This window comes from Pollachius pollachius (genome assembly GCF_949987615.1).
Source record: "Pollachius pollachius genome assembly, chromosome: 17".
Taxonomy (NCBI): domain Eukaryota; kingdom Metazoa; phylum Chordata; class Actinopteri; order Gadiformes; family Gadidae; genus Pollachius; species Pollachius pollachius.
In genome coordinates, this window is record NC_136950.1 from 22162834 (window position 1) to 22187615 (window position 24782).

The 24782-nt window shown below is 51.3% G+C and overlaps 1 protein-coding gene across 1 annotated transcript in view; it reads left to right on the forward strand.

Moving 5' to 3' along the window:
• Positions 1 to 24782, forward strand: part of pola1 (polymerase (DNA directed), alpha 1) — a gene marked incomplete at its 3' end in the record, with an annotated part of 43418 nt that overhangs the window by 3471 nt on the left and 15165 nt on the right. Inside the window, exons 8-29 of the mRNA XM_079755054.1 lie at positions 2166 to 2268; positions 2532 to 2676; positions 3055 to 3227; positions 3696 to 3808; positions 4377 to 4490; positions 4568 to 4642; positions 4753 to 4891; positions 5814 to 5968; positions 6187 to 6271; positions 6522 to 6583; positions 6931 to 7020; positions 7313 to 7429; positions 7508 to 7683; positions 7921 to 8050; positions 8972 to 9091; positions 9178 to 9268; positions 9377 to 9501; positions 9628 to 9777; positions 11413 to 11535; positions 23681 to 23713; positions 24082 to 24174; positions 24418 to 24623. Of these exons, the coding sequence (XP_079611180.1) occupies positions 2166 to 2268; positions 2532 to 2676; positions 3055 to 3227; positions 3696 to 3808; positions 4377 to 4490; positions 4568 to 4642; positions 4753 to 4891; positions 5814 to 5968; positions 6187 to 6271; positions 6522 to 6583; positions 6931 to 7020; positions 7313 to 7429; positions 7508 to 7683; positions 7921 to 8050; positions 8972 to 9091; positions 9178 to 9268; positions 9377 to 9501; positions 9628 to 9777; positions 11413 to 11535; positions 23681 to 23713; positions 24082 to 24174; positions 24418 to 24623 (2618 nt within the window). The remainder of the gene's footprint in view (positions 1 to 2165; positions 2269 to 2531; positions 2677 to 3054; positions 3228 to 3695; positions 3809 to 4376; positions 4491 to 4567; positions 4643 to 4752; positions 4892 to 5813; positions 5969 to 6186; positions 6272 to 6521; positions 6584 to 6930; positions 7021 to 7312; positions 7430 to 7507; positions 7684 to 7920; positions 8051 to 8971; positions 9092 to 9177; positions 9269 to 9376; positions 9502 to 9627; positions 9778 to 11412; positions 11536 to 23680; positions 23714 to 24081; positions 24175 to 24417; positions 24624 to 24782) is intronic.

Here is a 24782-nt window from a genome sequence, read left to right on the forward strand (position 1 = left end):
TGCGTTATAAACTAGAGTACCACAACAACATTATCGCTCCTAGACAGTGCAAAGTAAAACTCACCCATCACCCATGGCCTGATGTTTTAAAGCTGCCTTGGTGAAGCTGTTAAGACTGCTAAATCCGGCGCTGTTCCATGTCCCCTCACTGATGTTGAACAGCAAACACGGCCAGCAGAATAGCCTGTTCTGAACGGTGCTAGCCGTTAGCCAGTCATAGCGGCTGTAGTTGCACTCTGTAAAGTGCTGCACAAAGCCTTTACCGGCCTGGGTCAGCCCGGCTTCGGTGCAGGTCTTCCTCTTGAAATGAAATCTGTCTTCTCTCCAAACGATTGCCTTGAAAAAGGAAAACGAAGGAGATCAGAAACGGGATCGCTAGGTGCTTTGAAGGCGGTGGGCATAGTAGTTCACTATCAACTCTGTACCGCCAACGATTCAAAATCCGCTGATGACATCACCGGGGGCCAGCGCCGGCATATTGCTGGGCCCTGGGGCCGTTCTATTACTACATATCAACATTTGATTTGCTGATTACACACGTCAGTCAAATTTATTATCCAATGGGAGGTGGCAGCTTCAGCGAAAGGGTAGCAATACTTTTAGCGCTGGCCCCGCCGGTCCATGTAACCTAGCTGTGATGCGTTATTCAGCTGAGCTCAGCCTTACAAAAAATATTCCTTCTGGAATTATGTTGTAAGTACTGAAAGAAATATGGAATTAAGATGCGTTCAGACACAAATTAATGTCATTTTGAAAAAAATAATCTATATATATTATTTAGACTTTAACAGGGCCAGCAGAGAAGGCCCTGCTGGCCCACCGCTGAGTATATGCTATCCGTGAACCTCCTAAGATGGCGTATTATGATTGGTTTGCTATCTCGGGATATTGGGCAATATCCCATGATTGAGATCTCAAACTTGGGATATTGTTTTCAATGCGCGTGACAGTCCCGTCGCGCTTATGAAAACAAATAAATCCCAGCAAAAAGTGTTATCTTGTTTATACTTGGAGTGTTCACCTGTAGTATATACTAAAACAATTATTCACCTCAGGCCCTGTGAATAGCCCCCGAGACCGAAGATCTTGGGGGCTATTCCCCACCATTCACATGCCTTTGGCGAATAATTGTTAATTATATTCTGTAGATATCTAGGCCTATATATGATATCATATTCTCTTATATTTTTTGGTGCGAACGCAGCATAACAAGACTGCTGCCTGCCGCAATTCTTGCCTTCTCAATTTTGATTGGCCAACGTCACATTAAAATAAAAAAAGTATTCATCAAGCATTATTCGACGTGGGTAAGGGGCGGGTGCAAGGTAAGGATAACTTTATCGATGATCGGCACTTTTTTTGCTTTTTGTCATTGACCTTCTCGGACAGGCATGCGGGTTGTCATAGTTACTTGCCCAGCGTGGAGTTTTAGTTGCAATCGGGCAATCCTTATTGTTGAGCCCTGCGATATGCTGCTCTTCTATTGGTCATGGCTTCCTCCATTACTTAAAGTGTATTCATGTGATGTAATGTAGTCAATACATTCAGGAGATGCAATTTTCTGAAAAATATTGTTGTTATTGTGTGTGTCAACGCTTTTTATACTTTGAGGTCAATAATTGATGGACCAGTTTGTGGGTGGAGTTAATCATTAAAGGAAACTTTAATGATTGCGGTCGGCTTAGCTCAGGAGGTAGAGTAGTTGTCTTGTGTGTCACTGAGCAAGACACTTAACCCTAACTGCCCCTGACGAGCTGGCTGTCGCCTTGCATGGTTGACTCTGCCGTTGGTGTGTCAATGCCGTCGGTGGGTTGGCTTAGCTCAGGAGGTAGAGCAGTTGCCTTGTAACCGAAAGGTCGCTAGTTCTATCCCCAGCTCCTCCTAGCTGATTGTTGATGTGTCCCTGAGCAAGACACTTAACCCTAACTGCTCCTGATGAGCTGGCTGTCGCCTTGCATGGTTGACTCTGCCGTCGGTGTGTCAATGTGTATATTAACCGTTGTAAGTTGCTTTGGATAAAAGCGTCTGCTAAATGCCCTAATTGTAATTGTAATTGTAATGTGTGTATTAAACAATGTAAGTCGCTTTGGATAAAAGCGTCTGCTAAATGCCCTAATTGAAACTCCACTAAATGGTAAATATGGTGTCCCCATGTTTGTTACTAGGAGTCCTTCTCACCAGTAACCCCAAAGAGCAAGCCTCCTCCCATTGAGACCCCCAGGACCACCAACCGGCCCGCGGCCAAGGAAGAGGAGCTCCAGGTGGCAGGTACCGGAGGAGATGATCTGGAAGAACACATGCACATTCCCAGTCCTCCATCATTGTTCGTCACAGAAGTCACAGATTCAGTCAAAACGCTGCAGTCCGCTAGTCTCCTGGGGTTCTCAAATCCCACAGAACCAGCATCACAGATTTGGACAAACTGGATCAACGAGTACAAAAACCTTCGGCTATGACATTGAGATCCAGCTTCATTCAGGCCTTTCTCTTCCCTCCGCTCATCGCTCACTCTCACCTATCTCACGTTCCAGTTCACGACTCTGAATTAGATGGGATGGACTTCGACGAGCCGATGGAGGTGGAAGCTCTGCCGCCCGGCGACGAGGAGGATGTCCAGCCGAAGGTGGGAGCCGCCCTGGAGGCGGTGAAGATAGAGCCCCAGGACCCAGTGCTGCTGTGAGCCACGTCTCCAATGCTGATTCTGCATGTATCATATGATGGTTTAGAACAATGCATCCCTGTTCCTCTTTGTGTTTGTTGACCCCTCCCTCGCGCTTTAGGGTTTTACATGCAGGTTCTTTATGACCGTAAACCCATCGGTCAAGAGAAAGTGTACCTGGAACACATGAATAATGGGATTGAATTACACAAGACGATGTGTGTTCTATAAATCTAGATGTGATCTAAGGAGTAGAGTCATTGACACTGAGCTGTCCCACAAAGGGCAGCCTGTAAACAATGGTTCTCTCTGGTTCTCTCTGGTTCTCCAGGTTCGGTCGGGCAGGGAGCTCAGTGAGGGCAGCCTGTAAACAATGGTTCTCTCTGGTTCTCCAGGTCCGGTCGGGCCGGTAGCTCGTGGGGACAGGAGGAGGAGGGCGGGGCCAATGAGTGCCCGGCAGAGGTCCAGGTGGACTCCAGCCAGCTCCCATTGGTCCCGGGCCCGGAGGAAGAGCTGGTGTTCCGCTTCTATTGGCTGGATGCGTTTGAAGACCAGTACAACCAGCCGGGTGAGATGCAATCCATCCTCCTCATAAAGCATTGATAGGTTTGGTGCAGCATCTAAAGACGTTTTTTTGTTGTTGAATGTGCTATGCATGTGAGCCAGAGTGAAAAACAGAAGAGATCCATGATAAGATAGACCTTGGACTGCCTCCCTATGTTGGGACTGGCTGTGCTCATGTTTTATCAAATCTACAGAATTAAATGACTTGTTATTCCATTTGTTAAGGACTTGTAATTCCATTTGTATTTGCAACACTCCTATCCAATGAGGTTGACAGCATGACACAAGGTGTATAAACGTCCATTTTGGATTTATGTGCGAGCATCGTGGTAAAATAGATGCCTCTCCTATTTTTATACATGCAAGGCTCTAGCTTACACGCCCACATCTGCTGAACAGTTGAAGCCTCCCACCCACGTGTGTCTGTGAGCCTTTGTCGGTCAACAAGTCTCAATGTTCTGCTGTTGCCCAGGCGTGGTCTACCTCTTTGGGAAAGTGTGGATCGAGTCTGCCAAGGCCCACGTCAGCTGCTGTGTGGCCATCAAGAACATCGAGAGGACCATGTACTTCCTCCCTCGGGAACATGTGAGTTTAACCCCACCACCCCCCACACTGTCACATGACCGGAGGGTTCTCTCTAATTCACCCATTCATCTGTTTAGTGTCAGAATGCGAGCGAACAGTGGGGGCGCTGGGACCTAGCAGGACTGATCAGATCCATTCCCCTTTTCTAATTTAGATTCTAGGGGGAAGTAGCAATTTGGCTGTCAGCCGGCGTCTGAATAAATCGCCCACTGCTAACAGTGCAAACAATGCAGGGGCGAGAGGCTGTTTGCGTGTTCTCTCTCTCGACTGGGATACACTAGCAGATGAAGCACAGGAATTCAGTTTCTTTGTCAAAGGCTGCAAGTTAATAATATCTAATATCATTTGACAAATGTTTCAAGTCAACAGAGATGAGATTTCCGTTTAATGTTGGTAATGAAACTGTCCAGTGTGTGTTTTTCAACATTGTTGTCATAAACCTGAAGGTATTAAAACAATTTAAACTTCATAAATGCCATCAGATGCTCGTTTAAACTCCTGGCACAAAATGTATCAATTTGGTGTGTTGTATAAATTACACAAATACTAAATGTGCGTGTGCGTGCAGAGAGTGAACACTACGACCGGGGTGGTGTCGGACACGCCAGTGGGTCTGATGGACGTCTACCAGGAGTTCAACGAGCTGTCCGAGAGGTTCAAGATCATGAAGTTCAAGTCCAAGGTTTGCCGACCCTCCAACGTCTTCCATGTCACTTGTATCGTTGGGAATTCTGTTTGAACATCGCCTCTGTGTTGCAGAAAGTGGAGAAGAGCTACGCGTTTGAAATACCTGACATTCCCACTCAGTGCGAGTACCTGGAAGTCCGATATTCCGTAAGTATCCGCCAAATTCCCACATAGCCGTCCGCCAAGCTGGCATTCAGTCACAAGGCTTTGTCCAATGGCAAGTTGGTCCTTGATTTTTTTCGTTTTAAATGCCACAGGCCGAGTATCCTACGCTCCCGGTTGACCTGAAGGGAGCAACGTTTTCCCACGTGTTTGGAATCAACACATCCAGCCTGGAGCACTTCCTCCTGAGCAGGAAGATCAAGGGGCCGTGCTGGCTGGACATCAAGACGCCACGTAAGGAAGGGTGGAAGTTTAGGGGCAGCGGGTCAGGACTGGGACCTGAAGGAGAGCACTGAGATCAGATAGACCTGTTCTCACTCTCTCCCTCTCCTCCTCCTCCTCCTCCCCTCTCCTCTCCCCCCTCTCCTCCTCCCTCTCCTCCCCCTCCCCTCTCCTCCCCCCTTCCCTCTTCCTCCCTCTCCTCCCCCCTCCCCTCCTCTCCCCTCTGTCCTCCCCCCTCCCCTCTTCCTCCCTCTCCTCCCCCCTCCCCTCCTCTCCACTCTCCTCCTCCCTCTCCTCCCCCCTCCTCTCCCCCCTCTCCTCCCCCTTCCCTCTCCTCCCCCCTCCCCTCCTCCTCTCTTCCCTCTCCTCCTCCCCCCTCCCTCCTCCCCCTCCCCTCCTCTCCCCTCTCCTCCCCCCTCCCCTCTTCTCCCACTTCTCCTCCCCCTCCCCTCCTCTCCTCCTCCCTCTCCTCCCCCCTCCCCTCCTCTCCTCCCCCCTCCCCTCCTCTCCTCCTCCCTCTCCTCCCCCTCCCCTCTTCTCCCACCTCTCCTCCCCCCTCCCCTCCTCTCCTCCCCTCCTCTCCTCCCCTCCCCCTCTCCTCCTCCCTCTCCTCCCCCCTCCCCTCCTCCTCTCCTCCCCCCTCCCCTCCTCCTCTCCTCCCCCCTCCCCTCCTCTCCTCCTCCCTCTCCTCTCCTCCTCTCCTCCCTCTCCTCCCCCCTCCCCTCCCTCCTCCCTCCTCCCCTCCTCTCCTCCCCCCTCCCCTCCTCTCCTCCTCCCTCTCCTCCCCCCTCCCCTCTTCTCCTCCCCTCCCCTCTCCTCTCCTCTCTCCTCCCCCCTCCCCTCCTCTCCTCCTCCCTCTCCTCCCCCCTCCCCTCTTCTCCTCCCCTCCCCTCTCCTCTCCTCTCTCCTCCTCCCCCCTCCCTCTCCTCTGCAGAGCTCAACAGCCAGCCGGTCAGCTGGTGTAAGGTTGAGGCGTTGGCCCTGAGGAGTGAGCTGGTGACAGTGGTCAAAGACCTGCCCCCCCCCCCGCTCACAGTCATGTCCGTCAGCCTGAAGACGGTGCAGAACCCCAAGACGCACCACAACGAGGTACGCCCCCCCGGCCCTCAACACCCACTACCACCACTGTAGTGTTCATCATGTAGTTGACGTAAATGCACATTTTAAAGACAACATTTAAGATAATGTCCAGAAGTCGTAAAAAATACCATTATTGTTTGGTAAGGTATATTATGCATTGCGTCACTCGCTTCGGTCGGACGGTGGATAAGCAGGCGTGTGCCTGACAGTAGCCCCTCTTTATTCAGATTGTGTCCTTGGCTGCTCTGGTCCACCATCGCTTTCACCTGGATAAAGCCTCCCCACAGCCACCCTATCAGACCCACTTCTGCGGTGAGCAAACCAACACCTGTGGACCAAGAGGAAGACTCACTCACTCACTCACTCACTCACTCACTTTGACAGCCTGGGACTGTGAGTTCATCTAGTTTCAAAATGTGATGTTCTCTTGTGTCGCCCAGACAAAGATGTCTTCTTCCTTTCTTTAGAGACATGCCTATTTTGCAAAGGGGAACAAGTTGTATTTCACTTTCACAAAACGCCCCTGCTGTGCTGAGTGTCGGGCTCTGTTTCTGTCTTCCAGTGGTGAGCAAGCCCGTGGACTGCATCTTCCCCTACGACTTCAAGGAGGCCGTGAGGAAGAAGGTGTGTGATCTCAACCTGGAGGAACAGGAGCCACTTTGTCAAGGATAGGGAAACCATTGCTTTCGCTAGACTTCATGCATGTCTACCAAATTACAATGGTCAAATGACGTTTAGATGACTAGCGCTATTTAAAATACTGCTAGCAATAATAATTGAATACGAAAACATTGGGTTGGAACTAGCCCTGCACGATTCGGGGAAAATATGCAAAAAAAATCTTTAGCTTACAATTTATATCACGATTTTGAATATCCTTTTTATTGCGGTGATATTTGCTGCGCACTGAGGCAGATGTTGTGTAATGGGCGTGTGGTCTGCAGGCAGTGATAAGTTTCTTCTCTTGGTAGAACGGGAAGGTGGAGATCGCCGCCACGGAGCGCACCCTGCTGGGTTTCTTCCTGGCTAAGATGCACAAGATCGACCCCGACGTGTTGGTGGTGAGTACTCAGCCCCCCCCAAAACCAACCCCAAACTAATCACTGCCCCCCAACACACCAACACCAAGCATCACTGACCCTGGGTTCTGTTAGGACACATCAGCCTCTGGTTGTCTGTATGGAGCCTCCTCTGTACACTACACTCACTCACTGTCTGTATGGAGCCTCCTCTGTACACTACACTCACTCACTGTCTGTATGGAGCCTCCTCTGTACACTACACTCACAGTGCTGTGTACTCTGTTGTTCATCTGTTGCTCGTATGTGTTGTGTATGTGTCTGTATCCTGCAGGGCCATGACATCTTTGGCTTTGACCTGGAGGTGCTGCTGCAGAGGATCAACTATTGCAAAGTCCCGCACTGGTCCAAAATTGGAAGACTCAGGAGGGCGAATATGCCCAAATTAGGGGTGAGGAGAGCATGCCTCTGAATAATAACCTTGAATACAGACGATAGTATGCAGGCTGTAACTGTTCCTATTCTACAGGGTCGTGGGTCATATGCAGAGAAGAGCGCCACCTGTGGCCGCCTGGTGTGCGACGTTGAGATCTCGGCCAAGGAGCTGATTCGCTGCAAGAGCTACCACCTGACGGAGCTGGCCCTCCAGGTGCTGAAGACGGAGAGGGCCACCGTCTCCCAGGAGGACATCAGGAACCTCTACAGGTGTGGCTGTAGGGCTGTTTATACAATGCTTTGTATAATAACAATATATTGCATATTTTATGTACCTATAACAGTAAATGTGCATTTACCTATTTCTTTACAGGTTGATTTTATATAAAAAAAAACAAAGTATGTTGCTTAGTGTGAAGTGTCAGCCACGCTCAGGTTTCACTGCAGTGTGAGCGCGCACACACTGCGCAGGCTTGAATTGAGATGGGTTGTTGTGTCTTCGGTCAGCGACTCTCCGCACCTGCTCTACCTGCTGGAGCTCACCTGGATGGACGCCAAGCTGATCCTGCAGCTCCTGTGTGAGCTCAATGTGCTCCCCCTGGCCCTGCAGATCACCAACATCGCCGGAAACGTCATGGTAACGGATACGAGTTCCCTAGCCTTCACTCACGGTTATACACACACTGAGCGGGAAACGTCATGGTAACGTTTACCCAGCCTTCACCTAGATCAACACTTGAATCACGGAGCACAGGGGAGACGTTCCCTCCAGGGACGATGCTATCGGGGGCAACACCCTTCACTTTGACCGGCAGTGGCTCTGCTTATAGGTCAGAATATGGTCGGAATGAAGCGGCCACCGATTCTTGACAAGCTGGGTATTTATCCGTAGTTCCACTAACTTAACAGTGCACGTTTGCACAGACACAAACAGACTTGTTCATTCACTAAACTGACACGCGCAACCGCTCGCTCTCCTCGCTCGTCCACTCACTCGTTGAGGTCACTCACACACACACTGCCATTCTCGCGCACACACATACGCTACTCTCGTAACAGAAGCGTAGCATGTACTGAATGCATGTTGATGATGATACACTTCTTATAGGGGGTAACTACATTGGCACGACACCGGCTTCCTCCATCTTCTTCGCCACCATTTTAAATAAATTGCCGTCTCGTTTTCCGACGGCGACAACATGACTTTCTTCTCCTTTTACTTCTGGATCACGGCCCCGGGAAAAATCTTGAGCATGCGCAGAACGCAAAATCCGATTCCATCCGATCCATTACATGCACGCTTAATTCAACTAACAATCGAATAATCTAGGTGTCTTAATTTGACTATGAGTAACTCGATTAGATTATAGTCTGACTAAGGTGTATACATGCATCTTAATAATCCAATCATAGTTGGACTAAGCCAATAATTCGACTTTCTTGAGTGTCATGTAAACGTACTGACTGAGTGGTACTCTGCTCCCAGTGTTTCCGAGGTAAGTGAATCTGCTCCCCCTGATCGGTTGATGATATTCAGGATGTAACGGTCTCTCCACAGTCTCGCACCCTGATGGGCGGGCGGTCCGAGAGGAACGAGTTCCTGCTGCTGCACGCCTTCCACGACAAGAGCTACATCGTGCCGGACAAACCCTCCTTCAAGAAGGCCCAACAAGAGGCAGTAGGTCCTTCTGCAGGAGCCGTAATGTGTAGTCTCAGGGCCGAGGGCCTGGCGCTCACCGTCTGTACCGCCGCTGTCTCTCACAGATCGAGGGAGAGGAAGACGGGGATGCTGGGAAGGGCAAGAGGAGGAAGAAGCCAACATACGCTGGAGGTCTTGTGCTGGACCCTAAGATCGGTGCGGTCTATCCCCTGGGTTTCACGGTGCATTCCGCTTATGGGTTGTGGGCACGCCTACATCTGTGTTGGTTTTCGTTCACGTGATTGTTTTCATTCTTCTGTGCAGGGTTCTATGATAAGTTTGTGCTGCTGCTGGATTTCAACAGCCTGTACCCGTCCATCATCCAGGAGTTCAACATCTGCTTCACCACCGTGCAGAGAGAGGCGCACGTCCAACGCAGGAAGGGCGAGGTGTGTGTGTGTGTGTGTGTGTGTGTGTGTGTGTGTGTGTGTGTAAAATATGTCTGTAGGGCTTCATTAGATTCAAAATAATTCATCAATATGAAGAGTTTTCTTGACATTTTCCCATTACAACAGGATGACGAGTCTGAAGAGATCCCAGAGGTTCCCGATCCCGATCTGGACATGGGAATTCTGCCCAAGGAGATCCGCAAGCTAGTGGAGCGCAGAAAGCAGGTCAAGCAGCTGATGAAGCAGCAGGACCTGAACCCAGACCTGTACCTGCAGGTACACACACACACTCACTCACTCACTCACTCACTCACTCACTCACTCACTCACTCACTCACTCACTCACTCACTCACTCACTCACTCACTCACTCACTCACTCACTCACTCACACACACACACGACCTTAACCCAGACCTCTACCTACAGGTACACGCCTGACTGCAGGGCGTCATGCCTTCCACACGCTGCATCACTTCCGCTCATGTTTACATTTCTGCACGTCACTGTCACATGACGTGCAGGATGGTGCTACATGACGTAGCGGCCATGTTGAAGCCTCTTAGTGCAGCATGCTACAGGACGTAGCGGCCATGTTGAAGCCTCTATTCTGACTGGTTAGTGCAGCATGCTACAGGACGTAGCGGCCATGTTGACGCCTCCATCCTGACCGGTTAGTGCAGCATGCTACAGGACGTAGCGGCCATGTTGAAGCCTATATCCTGACTGGTTAGTGCAGCATGCTACAGGGCGTAGCGGCCATGTTGATGCCTCTATCCTAACTGGTTAAGGCAGCATGCTACAGGACGTAGCGGCCATGTTGACGCCTCTATCCTGACTGGTTAGTGCAGCATGCTACAGGGCGTAGCGGCCATGTTGATGCCTCTATCCTAACTGGTTAGTGCAGCATGCTACAGGACGTAGCGGCCATGTTGACGCCTCTATCCTGACTGGTTAGTGCAGCATGCTACAGGACGTAGCGGCCATGTTGAACCTCTATCCTGACTGGTTAGTGCAGCATGCTACAGGATGTAGCGGCCATGTTGAAGCCTCTATCCTGACCGGTTAGTGCAGCATGCTACAGGGCGTAGCGGCCATGTTGAAGCCTCTATCCTGACCGGTTAGTGCAGCATGCTACAGGGCGTAGCGGCCATGTTGATGCCTCTATCCTGACAGGTTAGTGCAGCATGCTACAGGACGTAGCGGCCATGTTGACGCCTCTATCCTGACCGGTTAGTGCAGCATGCTACAGGACGTAGCGGCCATGTTGACGCCTCTATCCTGACCGGTTAGTGCAGCATGCTACAGGACGTAGCGGCCATGTTGACGCCTCTATCCTGACCGGTTAGTGCAGCATGCTACAGGACGTAGCGGCCATGTTGACGCCTCTATCCTGACCGGTTAGTGCAGCATGCTACAGGACGTAGCGGCCATGTTGAAGCCTATATCCTGACTGGTTAGTGCAGCATGCTACAGGGCGTAGCGGCCATGTTGACGCCTCTATCCTGACCGGTTAGTGCATCATGGTACAGGACGTAGCGGCCATGTTGACGCCTCTATTCTGACCGGTTAGTGCAGCATGCTACAGGACGTAGCGGCCATGTTGACGCCTCTATCCTGATTGGTTAGTGCAGCATGCTACAGGACGTAGCGGCCATGTTTACGCCTCTATCCTGACTGGTTAGTGCAGCATGCTACAGGACGTAGCGGCCATGTTGACGCCTCTATTCTGACTGGTTAGTGCAGCATGCTACAGGACGTAGCGGCCATGTTGACGCCTCTATTCTGACTGGTTAGTGCAGCTTGCTACAGGACGTAGCGGCCATGTTGACGCCTCTATCCTAACTGGTTAGTGCAGCATGCTACAGGACGTAGCGGCCATGTTGACGCCTCTTCCCCCTCCTTCTCCCCAGTACGACATCCGGCAGAAGGCCCTGAAGCTGACCGCCAACAGCATGTATGGCTGCCTGGGCTTCAGCTACAGCCGCTTCTACGCCAAGCCGCTGGCCGCCCTGGTGACGCACAAGGGCCGAGAGGTGAGCCACCCCCACCGGCAGCGAGACATGGTTTAGTCCAAACCATAACCCTGCAAGCTAACTCTATACAAACGCACGCAGGCACACACATACGTAATACATGCACACACCCGTTCTACATTCACGATCACACACGCGCACACACAGGTTATACATGCACACACACGTTATGCATGCACAAATGTTATACATGCACACACACGCACGAGTTACACATGCAAACAAACAGCCAGATAGTGGAATGGGTTGTGTGGCTCTGTTTTGCCTAATTGATGGTCACATTACAGCGACACTTTAAATACAACTTTAGGCTCCTGAGAAGCACTACCATTCCCCTCCACATGAGATCACTGTTGCATTGTTTATCCCACTTCTGCAGTCTCTTTTCTTTTGTTTCCTGTCGTGTTTTTTCCTCTGTTGCCTTCCTCCCGCTCTCCCTCCCTCTTGATATTTTGTTCTTTCTCCCCATTTCTTTGTGGGTCTCGAGGGGCTTTTTTGCTTTCAGCATTGCTTCTCGCCCTATTTCTGTCAAAATATTAGTCGTGTAATTGATCAAATTTGCTTCTGGCTTGTCATTATTTTTTTCTTCAGTGATATTTGCAGCGCAACAACCTTTTTAAATGCCACACACTGGAAACTGCACAAGCAGATGAAATGAGAACCTTTTAATTAGGATACATCTTTCAGCGCGCGCTTAGAATGCTTACACACACATACAGGATGCTATTTACAGGCCGCGTGGTATTGTCTGGGTAACTACACAACACAAACACACTCAGACTCCTAGCTGTGCTCATGTGTTATTTAATGACACACACACACACACACACACCAAGAGGGCACAGTGGTGTTGGACTGGTCCTCGGGGAGCCTTCATTATGATCCCCTTACACACACAGAGAGGGAGTCTATTTGTACCCTGGGGTCACATGGTTTGCTCACTGACAGGGCTACATTATGGAAGGTGTGTCTGTGGTTGACTGCTGCTACTGATTTAGCTTTCTTCTTTTTTTTCCTAATTTCTATCATCCTATCTCTCCAGAGACTTAAGAGTCCTGCCTGTTTGTGTCCTTGCTGACAGCCACGGTTGTGTTGATTATTTGACATGTCAAGGCCCCACACACACACACACACACACACACACGAGCGCGTCCACCTAAGAGAAAACGGCTCCAGTCTCAGCCCTGACCCACGGGTCCTTTTACATTTCCACTGACTGGTAACGGTCTTAAATCACAGTATGAACCTTCAACAGAATAGGGGACCTACAGAACGAGAGCTCTTGGGGGGGGGGGGGGGGCGTAGTATGACACATGTACAATCCAACCCCAAAACCACTCAGTCATTAAACCCTCCTAGTCCAAACGGGATCCGACCACAGTTTATTTATTTTCATTATCCTTTCGATTAGCTGCAGCGCCTCGTTCATAAAACGCCCCGTATCGACGGCGGGCGAGAGAGAAAGGCCCTAAAGGTCAGGGGTCAACGCCAGGCCCCCTGCGAGGCGGTCAGAGCGGGCCCGTCGTCGGGACCGCCGCCGCCGCTGCTCCGGGTTGTGTTGACTTAGTGTCCGTGATCCCGAGCCCTCTATCTTTAGCCGGCGCTCCGGGTTTGGTGGGAGCGGCGCTCCGGGTGCGCTCGGCGACGCGCTCGAACACTCAAATGATATCGACAGCAGTAGGTGTTCATTTAACATTCATCTGATGCGTCTGCGTTTTTAATATTGTGGAAGGTATTCTGAATACCCAGATATCCCTAACAGTCTGAGCCGTTTGCAGTGGAGCTGTTCCCGGGCTAGAGACGCAGTACCGCCCCAGCGCTCATGGTAGGACCGTAGACCTGAAATAAATGTGCTGCCCCAGCAACGGCGGGGGTCAGAACCCAATACCTCTTTGATTAAAGAAGTGCAGCCCGGCCTATCACGGGTGCTCTCTGCCAACCCTCCTCCATCTGCTCCGTCTCTGGTTCTGTCCCTCGTTCTGTCTCCCTCGTTCTGTCTCTGGTTCTCTCCCTCGTTCTGTCTCTGGTTCTCTCCCTCGTTCTGTCCCTCCCTCGTTCTGTCTCTCGTTCTGTCCCTCGTTCTATCTCCCTCGTTCTGTCTCTGGTTCTGTCACTCGTTCTCTCCCTCGTTCTGTCCCTTGTTCTGTCTCTGGTTCTGTCTCTTATTCTCTCCCTCGTTCTGTCTCCCTCGTTCTGTCTCTGGTTCTGTCCTTCGTTCTGTCTCCCTCATTCTGTCTCTGGTTCTGTCCCTCGTTCTCTCCCTCGTTCTGTCTCCCTCGTTCTGTCTCTGGTTCTGTCCCTCGTTCTGTCTCCGGTTCTGTCCCTCGTTCTGTCTCCCTTGTTCTGTCTCCCTCGTTCTGTCTCTGGTTCTGTCCCTCGTTTCTCCCTCGTTCTGTCTCCCTCGTTCTGTCTCTGGTTCTCTCCCTCGTTCTCTCCCTCGTTCTGTCTCTGGTTCTGTCCCTCGTTCTCTCCCTCGTTTGTCTCCCTCGTTCTGTCTCCCTCGTTCTGTCTCTGGTTCTGTCCCTCGTTCTGTCTCTGGTTCTGTCTCTGGTTCTCTCCCTCGTTCTGTTCCTCCCTCGTTCTGTCTCTGGTTCTGTCCCTCGTTCTCTCCCTCGTTCTGTCTCTGGTTCTGTCCCTCGTTCTGTTCCTCCCTCGTTCTGTCTCTGGTTCTCTCCCTCGTTCTGTTCCTCCCTCGTTCTCTCCCTCGTTCTGTCTCTCTTGTTCTGTCTCTGGTTCTGGCCCTCATTCTCTCCCTCGTTCGGTTGTTCTCTGATTCTCTCTCTGGTTCTGGCCCTCCCTTGTTCTGTCTCTGGTTCTCTCCCTCGTTCCTCTTTCTGTCCCGCCCTTGTTTTGTGTCCATGGTTTTGTCTCTCCCTGGTTCTCTCCCCCCTTCTCCAAGAACGGTCATTCTGGGAAATCATTCTCAGGAAAAAAAACAAGAACTTTTTCATGATTTTCTTTGAAAAGTCAATTTGTAGACACCTCAGCATCTTCTCATCTTTATACGTTCTATACTGGGTTTTGTTTGATGCAGGAGTTCGGTTGTCTGAGGGTTGGTTACCTGCCCAGTGGTGGAACAAGCAGGGACCATAAGCCCAGTGGTGGAACAAGCAGGGACCATAAGCCCAGTGGTGGAACATCAGGGACCATAAGCCCAGGGGATCGAACAAGCAGGGACCATAAGCCCAGTGGTGGAACAAGCAGGGACCATAAGCCCAGTGGTGGAACATCAGGGACCATAAGCCCAGTGGTGGAACAAGCAGGGACCATAAGCCCAGTGGTGGAACAAGCAGGGACCACAAGCCCAGTGGTGGAACAAGCAGGGACCATAAGCCCAGTGGTAGAACAAGCAGGGACCAAATGCCCAGTGGTGGAACAAGCAGGGACCATAAGCCCAGCAGCTCCTGGTCGTCTCTGACCACTCACTGCTGTTCAGTGTATTTGTGGTGTATTTGATCTCCTCCCCCAGCCCTGTTTTAATCATCACATTTGCACTCTGCTTTCATATCATGATTTAAGAGGCCGTTATTTTTATGAACACAGACGCATAATCTGCGAGAAATTTAAGACCCCCCGCCTCTGTGTGTGTGTGTGTGTGTGTGTGTGTGTGTCTGTGTGTGTGTGTGTGTGGGTTGGGGGTAGGGGGTAGGGGTGTTTGTTCGAGAGAGAGCGAGAGAGAGAGAGAGAGAGAGTACGTCCCGGCAGAGTGCCCATGTGAATGTGCATGTGTTCTGTGTATTTATTGATTGGCTGAGTTCTCATCTTTCTCTCCATCTTGTTTAAAGTTGAGGCCTGACAGCTCCTCCCCTCCGTTCTGGGAGAAAGGGTCAGGCCTGGGGCCACAGTGATTGCTGTACCCAGGGAGGGGTTAAGTTGAGGGGCAAGGCTTAGAAGGAGATGACAGGCCCTTGGATCATGGCTCCTCTGATCACATTTGCCAAGCGAAGAAGGGAAAGACCCAAGCTAGGTGTGTGTGTCAGTCAAGACTTTCTTAGCCCGTAGGTGTTGATGTGTGCCTGTTTGGCACGGAGTGTGTCATTTCATGTTTGCCCACGCCAGGGCGTTTGTGCGCACACGGGGGGAGGGAGAGGCCGAACTCTGCCCTTTGTCGGTGGGACCGTTTGTTGTGGCCTCTGCTCGTGGTATGTTTGGGTATGAGGAGGAAGGTGAGGGTGTAGAGTTACCCGGCTGCAGATCAGCCCTAAGCGTTTTTATTTTGGGTTCTTTTGTATGTTTGCCAGGGAACAGTTGGTGCGGCAGAAGACGTTGCGTTAAACAGGCCGATCGTTCTGGAATGTTCTCTGGTACGTTTGTTGGTTAGTGCGGTAAAGGGACAAATGATGACGGAAATATTGAACCTAAACCTAATGATATGGGATATATTCACACAGCTGGGCCAACAGAATATCGAATATCTTCGCGGTTCAGCCTTAAATGCGTTAAAAGACACATTTGTAAGTGATGTGTGTCCTCTTCGGACATTGTCTCTCTTGTCGGCTTTATTTTATTTTATTCTCTTTGTGAAACGCGGAGTGCGCTCTATTAAAATGGCGGCGGCCCGGCGCCCTTATCGTCTGTAGAAGTCGTTCATCTGCGTGTTTGCTCGGCTAATCGAGTGATGTTAACAGCGCCGGTCGTTGGTAGCTGCTGATTGTTGGGGCATGAAGATAGGTTTGACCTTTGACCTTCCCTTTGCGAGTAGTTCTGATGGCCCTTAGCAGGTGTGTGTGTGTGTGTGTGTGTGTGTGTGTGTGTGTGTGTGTGTGTGTGTGTGTGTGTGTGGGGGGCAGTGAACCCTTGGGAGCTATGTCTTGTAATTGAGTCCCTGTCCTTGTATTTAAAAACAGTGTGACAGGAGCTTGTAGCTGACATTATGGGATGCCGCGCAGATTGACGGATGGTATGGAGTTGGCAGGGGGGAGACTACGGGGGGAAGGCAGATGACAGCAGAGTATAGGGAGTAAAAGGTCGGCTGGGGTCGTGTGTGTGTGTGTGTGCGCGCATAGAAGCCAATGTAAATATTGTGGTACCCTCTGTCCTGTACTCGGCTTGAATTTCCCTCCTGTTGTCTTAAATAAGACAAGGCCCTGTTAGATTAATCATGAGTTAACCTCGGCCATCGTGCTCTGCCAAGAGAGTGTGTGTGTGTGTGTGCATGGCTGATGCCATGGCATCCAAGTTAACATTGCTGCTCCTATTTATTTCACTTAAGTCCGTATCGCTGCTGTTCGAGGATCACAACTCATTTATATATTTCCCCGAATTAGATGGGAGAACACCTAAGCCCCCCCCCCCCCCCCCCCCCCCCCCGGGCCTCGATCCGGTGTGGGGGGGGGGGTTGTTGGTGATGTGCATACTTCCAGGGAGCCCTGTTCCTCTTTAAGAGTGTTCTGGGCTCCTGATAGGACTTAACAAATAGTCACATGAGCCGCGGCCTCGCTGCTATTTCAGCGGCACCCGGCCGCCGTCTGTCCGGAGCGCGCCCCCCGCCAGAACAAGGACTTTCCGACGTAAGCCGGCGTGTTGAGTAACGCACGCTAATGAGGCCGCGTGGGGATTGGTTAATAAAGGATCGGCCGCCGCTAAGCCCTGCTCCTGACTCCTGACCCGCTGCTGAGGGAGGGAGTCTGATGTGGTGATAATGGGCCGCACAATTAATGCTCCAGCCCTCCAATCGACTCCACGCAGCGACAGACATGGCCTCACGGGGGCCGGCCTCGCGGAGCTGGCCTCACAGCTTTCTATACGGCGAGGTTGTTTCTTCTGAGCAACTTCTAAACCTTCGGTAGCAGCGCTCACAGCCAGGTTAACCGTCCTTTAAACCTGGATCGTTTCACTGTTCATTCTGAGCTTGAATTCTTTAGTTAACCTACAATTATGGTCAAACTGCTGATACTTGTGCTGTGTGATGTTATTATATCACACCCCTTCATTGGCTTCTATCAAGGGCGCCTGAGACCTTGAAAGGCTGTTGGGAACATGGGTTCACATCCCCCTCCCGGGATGAGGAATAACACATAGTGAAGTGGTGCGTGGCACACACTTGAACTGATGGAGCCGCCACTCATCCCATCGTTTTAATCTCTCTAATTCAACGTCACTGAGTAGTAATAATCCCCTAGCCCCCTCCAGACGGCACTATATTGTGTTTGACGATACTGTTCAGGAACGTTTCAATTGGCCCAGTGCACCAGAGATAAAGCCGATGCCGCTAATTGATCACCATGGCAGTGGTGATTTCATCGGGCTAAACGGTCCAGCGCCCCCCTTCCACCTCCTCCAGCGTCTCCTCTTAATGAATATCGTGTGTGGCACGTCCACTCGACTAATCGCGCTCATTTGCAGCGGTGCGCGCTTCTACCAGGCCCCCTTTTTATTATTTTACCCGGCAAACGCGGCATAGCAGCCAGTTAAGCACTGTGATTGTCGTTGATTAGGCGGCGGGGCCTTGGCTGTCGTGGTGAAGTTATTTTCGAAGGAACCCAGCGTGTGTGAGCTCAGCCGGTTGTATTAAATCAGGCGCGGCTTTGGAACCGATTGAGCTGCCGCAGAGCAGCTATGAGAACACCGCTATGGCATTCGCCCTGACAGGTGTGTGTGTGTGTGTGTGTGTGTGTGTGTGTGTGTGGGGCTCCTCGTTGTGTCACACTTTGGGATTAGTGAATAAAAACACATTCCAGAAAAGAGACTTGTTGTGGATAACGGTTCAGTGGAATAGTGTTTTTAATTTGTGTTTTTATGTATTTTCATCAGAGCATGCGTCCACGCCTGTGGGACACAACGGTCTTAAGCTGATGCGTGAGTGTGTGCACCCGCCCCTGTGTGTGTGTGTGCCCGTGCACCCGCCCCTGTGTGTGTGTGTGCCCATGCACCCAACCTGTGTGTGTGTGCCCATGCACCCGCCCATGTGTGTGTGTCTCCGTGCACCCGCCCATGTGTGTGTGTGTTCCCGTGCACCCTTTTGCATGTGCTATTTGAAGCGCTCAACTGTCATCCCCAAACTGCCTTCTCGGTGCAACACATTTCAAAACAATGGCTGCCAGAACCCCTGGCTCTCTGTACAAGGCAGTGCTGCCGTTGGTCGGGGACATGCCCGCACCACGCATGCCCCCCACAGGCTGTCGGTGTGGGGGTAATTGTGTGTGTTGTGTGCTGGACTGTGATGTTGGTCGGCCGGGTTACATGTAGCGGTGGATTTGGGCAGAATAAGGAATGCGGCGGCAGCTGGCCGGGGCATAATGCGGCCATGTTGGCCATCGGTGTCTCAGTGGCGCTGAGCTGCCCGTACTCTTGTTCCCACCGTCGTCAATCATTAACGCTTTGGAAGAAGGCAGTAAAAACTGGATCAAAGTACAGGGGGGGAGACCGGGGGGGGGGGGGTTAGGGGCATGACAACAAGATGTAGAGCACAGCAACAGCTGGGGCAGAAACAGCCAGAACAGAACCAGTCATCAATTAGCATGACACCCTGCAATAATAGGCCGGCTAATGGGTCGGACTGGTGTGAAGACAAGCAGGTGTACACGGACACAGACGTCATCGACACTAATCCACCATTGCAGGGACGCAGTGCCTCACTCAGTGTCACAGTTGAAAGAGGGTGCACAAATTAGGATTCAGATGGCATTGGCTCTGGAACATATCTGTCAATTCCAGAGTGGCTTTGGATTAGCTGTCAAAAAGAACAATCTGTAAAAATGTTGTGGCGTATTACATGTCTGGCTGTTCTGTGGCATTACAAAACATTTGATTTGTACGCTCTCCTCCTCTTTTACCCTCTAAAAGAGACCGCCACTGTCCTGATCATGCATGGGCCATCATCACAATCACGGTCATCTAACATCGATTGTGGCCAGTCGACCGCAGAGGACACGTTTAATGATCAGCCTAATACATTTTTTTTTACCAGCGCCCGCCTCCGCTGAGAGCTCTATGAGGAGAGTAAATGGGGGTCCACTAGCCCTCTGTCCCCTGCTCAATGACCGGCCGCTCTAATTACACGTGAAATGACTGAAGGCGGGCGGCGGAGCTACGAGGGGACACATCCACTGAGAGGTAGGGGCGGGGATCCACTGAGAACCATAGGGGCAGGGATCCACTGAGAGGTAGGGGCGGGGATCCACTGAGAACCATAGGGGCAGGGATCCACTGAGAGGTAGGGGCGGGGATCCACTGAGAACCATAGGGTTGGGGATCCACTGAGAACCATAGGGGCAGGGATCAACTGAGAACCATAGGGGCAGGGATCAACTGAGAACCATAGGGGCAGGGATCAACTGAGAACCATAGGGGGATCCACTGAGAGGTAGGGGCGGGGATCCACTGAGAACCATAGGAGCAGGGATCCACTGAGAGGTAGGGGCGGGGATCCACTGAGAACCATAGGGGCAGGGATCCACTGAGAGGTAGGGGCGGGGATCCACTGAGAACCATAGGGGCAGGGATTCACTGAGAACCATTGGGGCGGGGATCCACTGAGAATCATAGGGGCGGGGATCCACTGAGAACCATAGGGGCGGGGATCCACTGAGAACCATAGGGTTGGGGATCCACTGAGAACCATAGGGGCAGGGATCCACTGAGAACCATAGGGGCGGGGATCCACTGAGAACCATAGGGGTGGGGATCCACTGAGAACCATAGGCGTGGGGATCCACTGAGAACCATAGGAGCAGGGATCCACTGAGAGGTAGGGGCGGGGATCCACTGGGAACCATAGGGGCGGGGATCCACCGCAGAACCATAGGGGCAGGGATCCACTGAGAGGTAGGGGCGGGGATCCACTGGGAACCATAGGGGCGGGGATCCACTGAGAACCATAGGGGAGGGGATCCACTGAGAGCCATAGGGGGTGGGTTCCACTGAGAGGTAGGGCCGGGGATCCACTGAGAACCATAGGGGCGGGGATCCACCACAGAACCATAGGGGCGGGGATCCACCACAGAACCATAGGGGCAGGGATTCACTGAGAGGTAGGGCCGGGGATCCACAGAGAACCATAGTGGGGGATCCACGGAGAACCACTTGGAAGGACAAAGTGGGGAGTGAACCGGCCAGAGGAGGTTGGGGCCGGGGGAAGGATCGGAGAGACACAGAGGGAGACGGGAAACCTCGGTCGTGGACAGGAAGCGCGAGGCCATGGCAGACTGGAGAGGCTGCGAGGGGAGAGTCATAGGAGGATTGACCTTGACAGGCTGACGAAGCAACCAATTGGCACCCTGGGGCGAAGGCTTATCAGGCCTCTGGGTAATTGGACCAGGGAAGCCCCACGGTCCACACGCATTAACCTCACTGAGAAGGCCGTATGAATATAGGACCTCATAGCTGCCTTAAAGCTCACTGAAGGCCTTATGACTACTGAACCTCATAGCTAACCCGATGGCCGTTTGCCCTCACAGTCACAGGCACAACGACGGTGAATCTAGCCTATGAAATAATCTCTCTGTTTGTTTTACAACCTTTTGTGAAAGAATGTCGCCCATTTTTACCCATTTTGCACATTTATAAGGCATGTTTACACATGCCGTAAAAATACTTTTCCCCTCTGAAAGAACACGCCCTGGGTGCCTGTCCATTGAGGATTGAGAATGTATGTCTTTAATGTACATAATGTGGCGCCCACTTTTATGATCTGAAGAGCCTTACTATACCAACCTGGTGCTAACTGGTTCAGCATGAGTGGAACAGCCATGTGTTACTGGACGGTGACATCAGCGCCGCCCGCACCCCCGCTGTCTTTGATCCGTCAGAGTGCACCGAACGCCGTGGTTTAATGAGCCACTGCTTTAGCGGGACCCCCGGCTGTCCCCACGCCCCTTTGATAGTCAGAGATCGAGTAGCGTCAGGGGACTGGAGAGCGCGCCTCTGCTGTTTCAGTGGTGCGCTGGAGCTATGGGCTGCATGCACTGTGGTGAGTAGTGCAGTCAACAGAGGACACACACACACACACACACACACACACACACACACACACACACACACACACACACACACACACACACACACACACACACACAGTTCCACCCCCTGTGGCTCTGTTTGGATAGTTCTTGCAGTATGTGTTTGGTATGTGTTTTTAAAGGGTTTTTTGTCGCGTCACACACACAGGGACGGGTGTTTCATGCACAAGCATTCCAGTGTCACGGTCAAGCGACTTGTCTTTCACAGGGGCCATTCCTCTACGCAGTCTGTCTCGCTCAGGCTGACAGCGGATGGAAAACCTGTCTAAATGAGTCTGCTCATCAATTACATCAACACATTCTCACCTCCTCCCCTCCTCCCACCTCTCTAGTACACACACTCACAGGTCGCCATAACGCTTTCATGATTTCTTTCCACATGTATTTCCGATTGCCACACACAAACTCCTCACTCTTGATAGTTTGGAAAGTGTGGTGATTCAGTGATTTGATACTTCTGATTATTCTGCTCTTCCAGGCCAGCTGAACGACTCCCTACCTTCCTATTTTAGCTTGATAGTAATACCTACACTAGTAATTATTTCATGGACGCTTTTCACAAGCGGAGGAAAAACATATCCGAAACTATTCTGATCCGTGTTGAATGGCGGCCTGAACCCGGGTCCATTACTAGTTTATCGGGCGAACGATTCACACTTTCAGCCTCATTGGCACGGCTCCTTGTGACGCATGCGAGCGGCCTTTTCCTCGTAAACCCGGGGCCAAATTGTTCGCAGGCGATGTAACACCAGCGACGGTCGCAGAGATAACCAGACGCTATGAAATGCAGTAATATTGGCCGAGTCCTGGGAGTGATATCGGCGGCCTGGTGGAGGCGGCGGTGCTCTCCCTGCTCCAGCAGACGACCGTAGACCTGCAGCTGGCTGGGAACCACGGGCTGACCTCAGCAGCCCGTATGGATATACTGCGTCTGACTCCAGGACTGCATTCTCACAATACGGGAAGCTTGATTGATTGGTTATCGGCAAAAGGCTTGAAGTAAGCGCTTTCTTCGGATGTAGTGCGCAGCGCGGTTTAACGTCTCCGCCGGCCCCGGTCAGCAGGCCTGTGCGCGTCACAGCAGGCTTCAAATGGACTTCATTCAGCGGAAGGGTTGTTTATTTATCAGTAAGCTGAGGTCAAATTAGGGCTGGTTTGAAGTCTGCTGGAGGCTTTGGGTCTGGTGTTTGTGTATAACCAATGTGGACGGTAAAATGGATGATTGTTTTTCCGTGATGATTGGAGCCATGTTTGTCCGCATGAAGATGGACATTATGTTTACAGTTAGCATATCAATGGTTTGGTCACTTCTCTTTTTATGCAGAAAACGCAGCGATCTTGGGGCCTGTGTGTGTGTGTGTGTGTGTGTGTGTGTGTGTGTGCGTGGTGGTATTCAGCTGGACCTTGACCTTGACTGGAGTCCCTAATAGATGGTGGGGGGGGCTGTTCTGTAATGACTCTAACTCCCCCTCTCCACACAGAGGTATGTAGCAGCCCATAAAGCATGCTTAAGTCCCACTCTGGTTTCAGGGAGTGGAACCCCCCCTCGCCCCCCCACACTCGGAAATAGCCCCGTCCTTGTCCCCACAGACCGCTGGGCGTTTGTTAGGGTGTGTGTGTGTCGGCGCTTGATTGAGGAGCAGATTGCTGGTGACAGGTCACACTGCATTCCTTCCTTCCTTCAGAACCCTCCCTGAAGCGCCCCCCCCCCACACACACACACACTCACACACTGTGCATTCCTTCCGTCCCCCCACCTGTTGGGATCTCTCCGCGGCCCAGGTCCCTCGTACATGTCAAGCACTAATTGGACAACGACCTGCATTATGAGGCCGTCACTCAGCCGGTCGGGGATGAAACCCATTAGGAGTCATTAAGGTGGTGGCTACATGCTTAGGCGGTACATGTGTGGGTTTAAAGGCCTGTTGCGCCACGGACTGTAATTGCCCTCTTAGCTAATTATCCTTCATTTAGGGCAGAGTCACCTGCTCTGTCCTCCTGAGTAACACTAAGACACACACTCACTCTCCCACATGCATACATTAAGGCACACGGTGATTGACGCTCTGCAGAGAGCTAGTCCTTAAGATATTCATTCATTAATGATTGTTTGTTCTTGGTGGAACTGTGTGTGTGTTTGCCACGGTAAAATTGACTCATGGCCGTTTTCCTCCTCTATACTTCAGATCCTTTTGCACACCAAAGACATGGTACAAAAGGTGAGTTATGTTTGAACTAATGTTTACTGCATAGCCTTGAAACGCTGTCTATTTGTAAAGGACATGGTACAAAAGGTGAGTTATGTTTGAACTAATGTTTACTGCATAGCCTTGAAACGCTGTCTATTTGTAAATCTAAATGCGATCCTGAGAAATGGTCAACGTTAATTCGCTACACCCACATGGGACATTGTTGGCATTGGGAAAAGGCGAACCAAAATGGACAGGGGCCATATTAATGTCTCATAATATCTGATAGCACCTTCCAAATATACATGGACTCAAACATAGCCCGGCTCATGCAGTGCCAGACCTCCCCTCGTGTCTCTCCCGCTCACCGGAGCCTTCTTGTTCTCCCGTCGGCTCAGATGAATCTGGAAGTTATTTACGGCGACACCGACTCCATCATGATCAACACCAACAGCAGATCTCTCGAGGAAGTCTTCAAGCTGGGCAACAAGGTGTGTGTGGGGGGGTGTTTGTGTGTGAGTGTGTGCGTTAATGTGCTTTTGTTTACATGGTACAGTCAGAACCCAATCAATGGGGTTAAACGTTAAAGCATGTATAGGTATTTGGTGTAGGTACCAGTACGCCCTATACAGGTATAGTATACCAGTTTAATTTCCTTATTAAATGTATATGATATGTTTTGTATAGGTAATATGTATCTATTAAACAGAGTATCTGTTAATGCTGCCTACCAGGTGAAGGCGGAGGTGAACAAGATGTACAAACTGCTGGAGATCGACATCGACGGCGTCTTCAAGTCTCTGCTGCTGCTGAAGAAGAAGAAGTACGCCGCCCTGGTGGTGGAGCAGCTGGGCGGCGGCCGCTACAGCACCAGGCAGGAGCTCAAGGGCTTGGACATCGTGCGCAGGGACTGGTGCGACCTGGCCAAGGAGTGCGGCAAGTACGTTCCTGTGCGGCCCCAGAGGTCAGGGTGGACCCTGAACACATTCCTCCCGTCTGAGACCCCTAGATAGAAGGCTGAAAGAAAGCTTCAACCTGACAACTATTGTTGATTCCATTAATAATATTTGTTCTGTTTTGTTAAACCGAAAAGCAATCC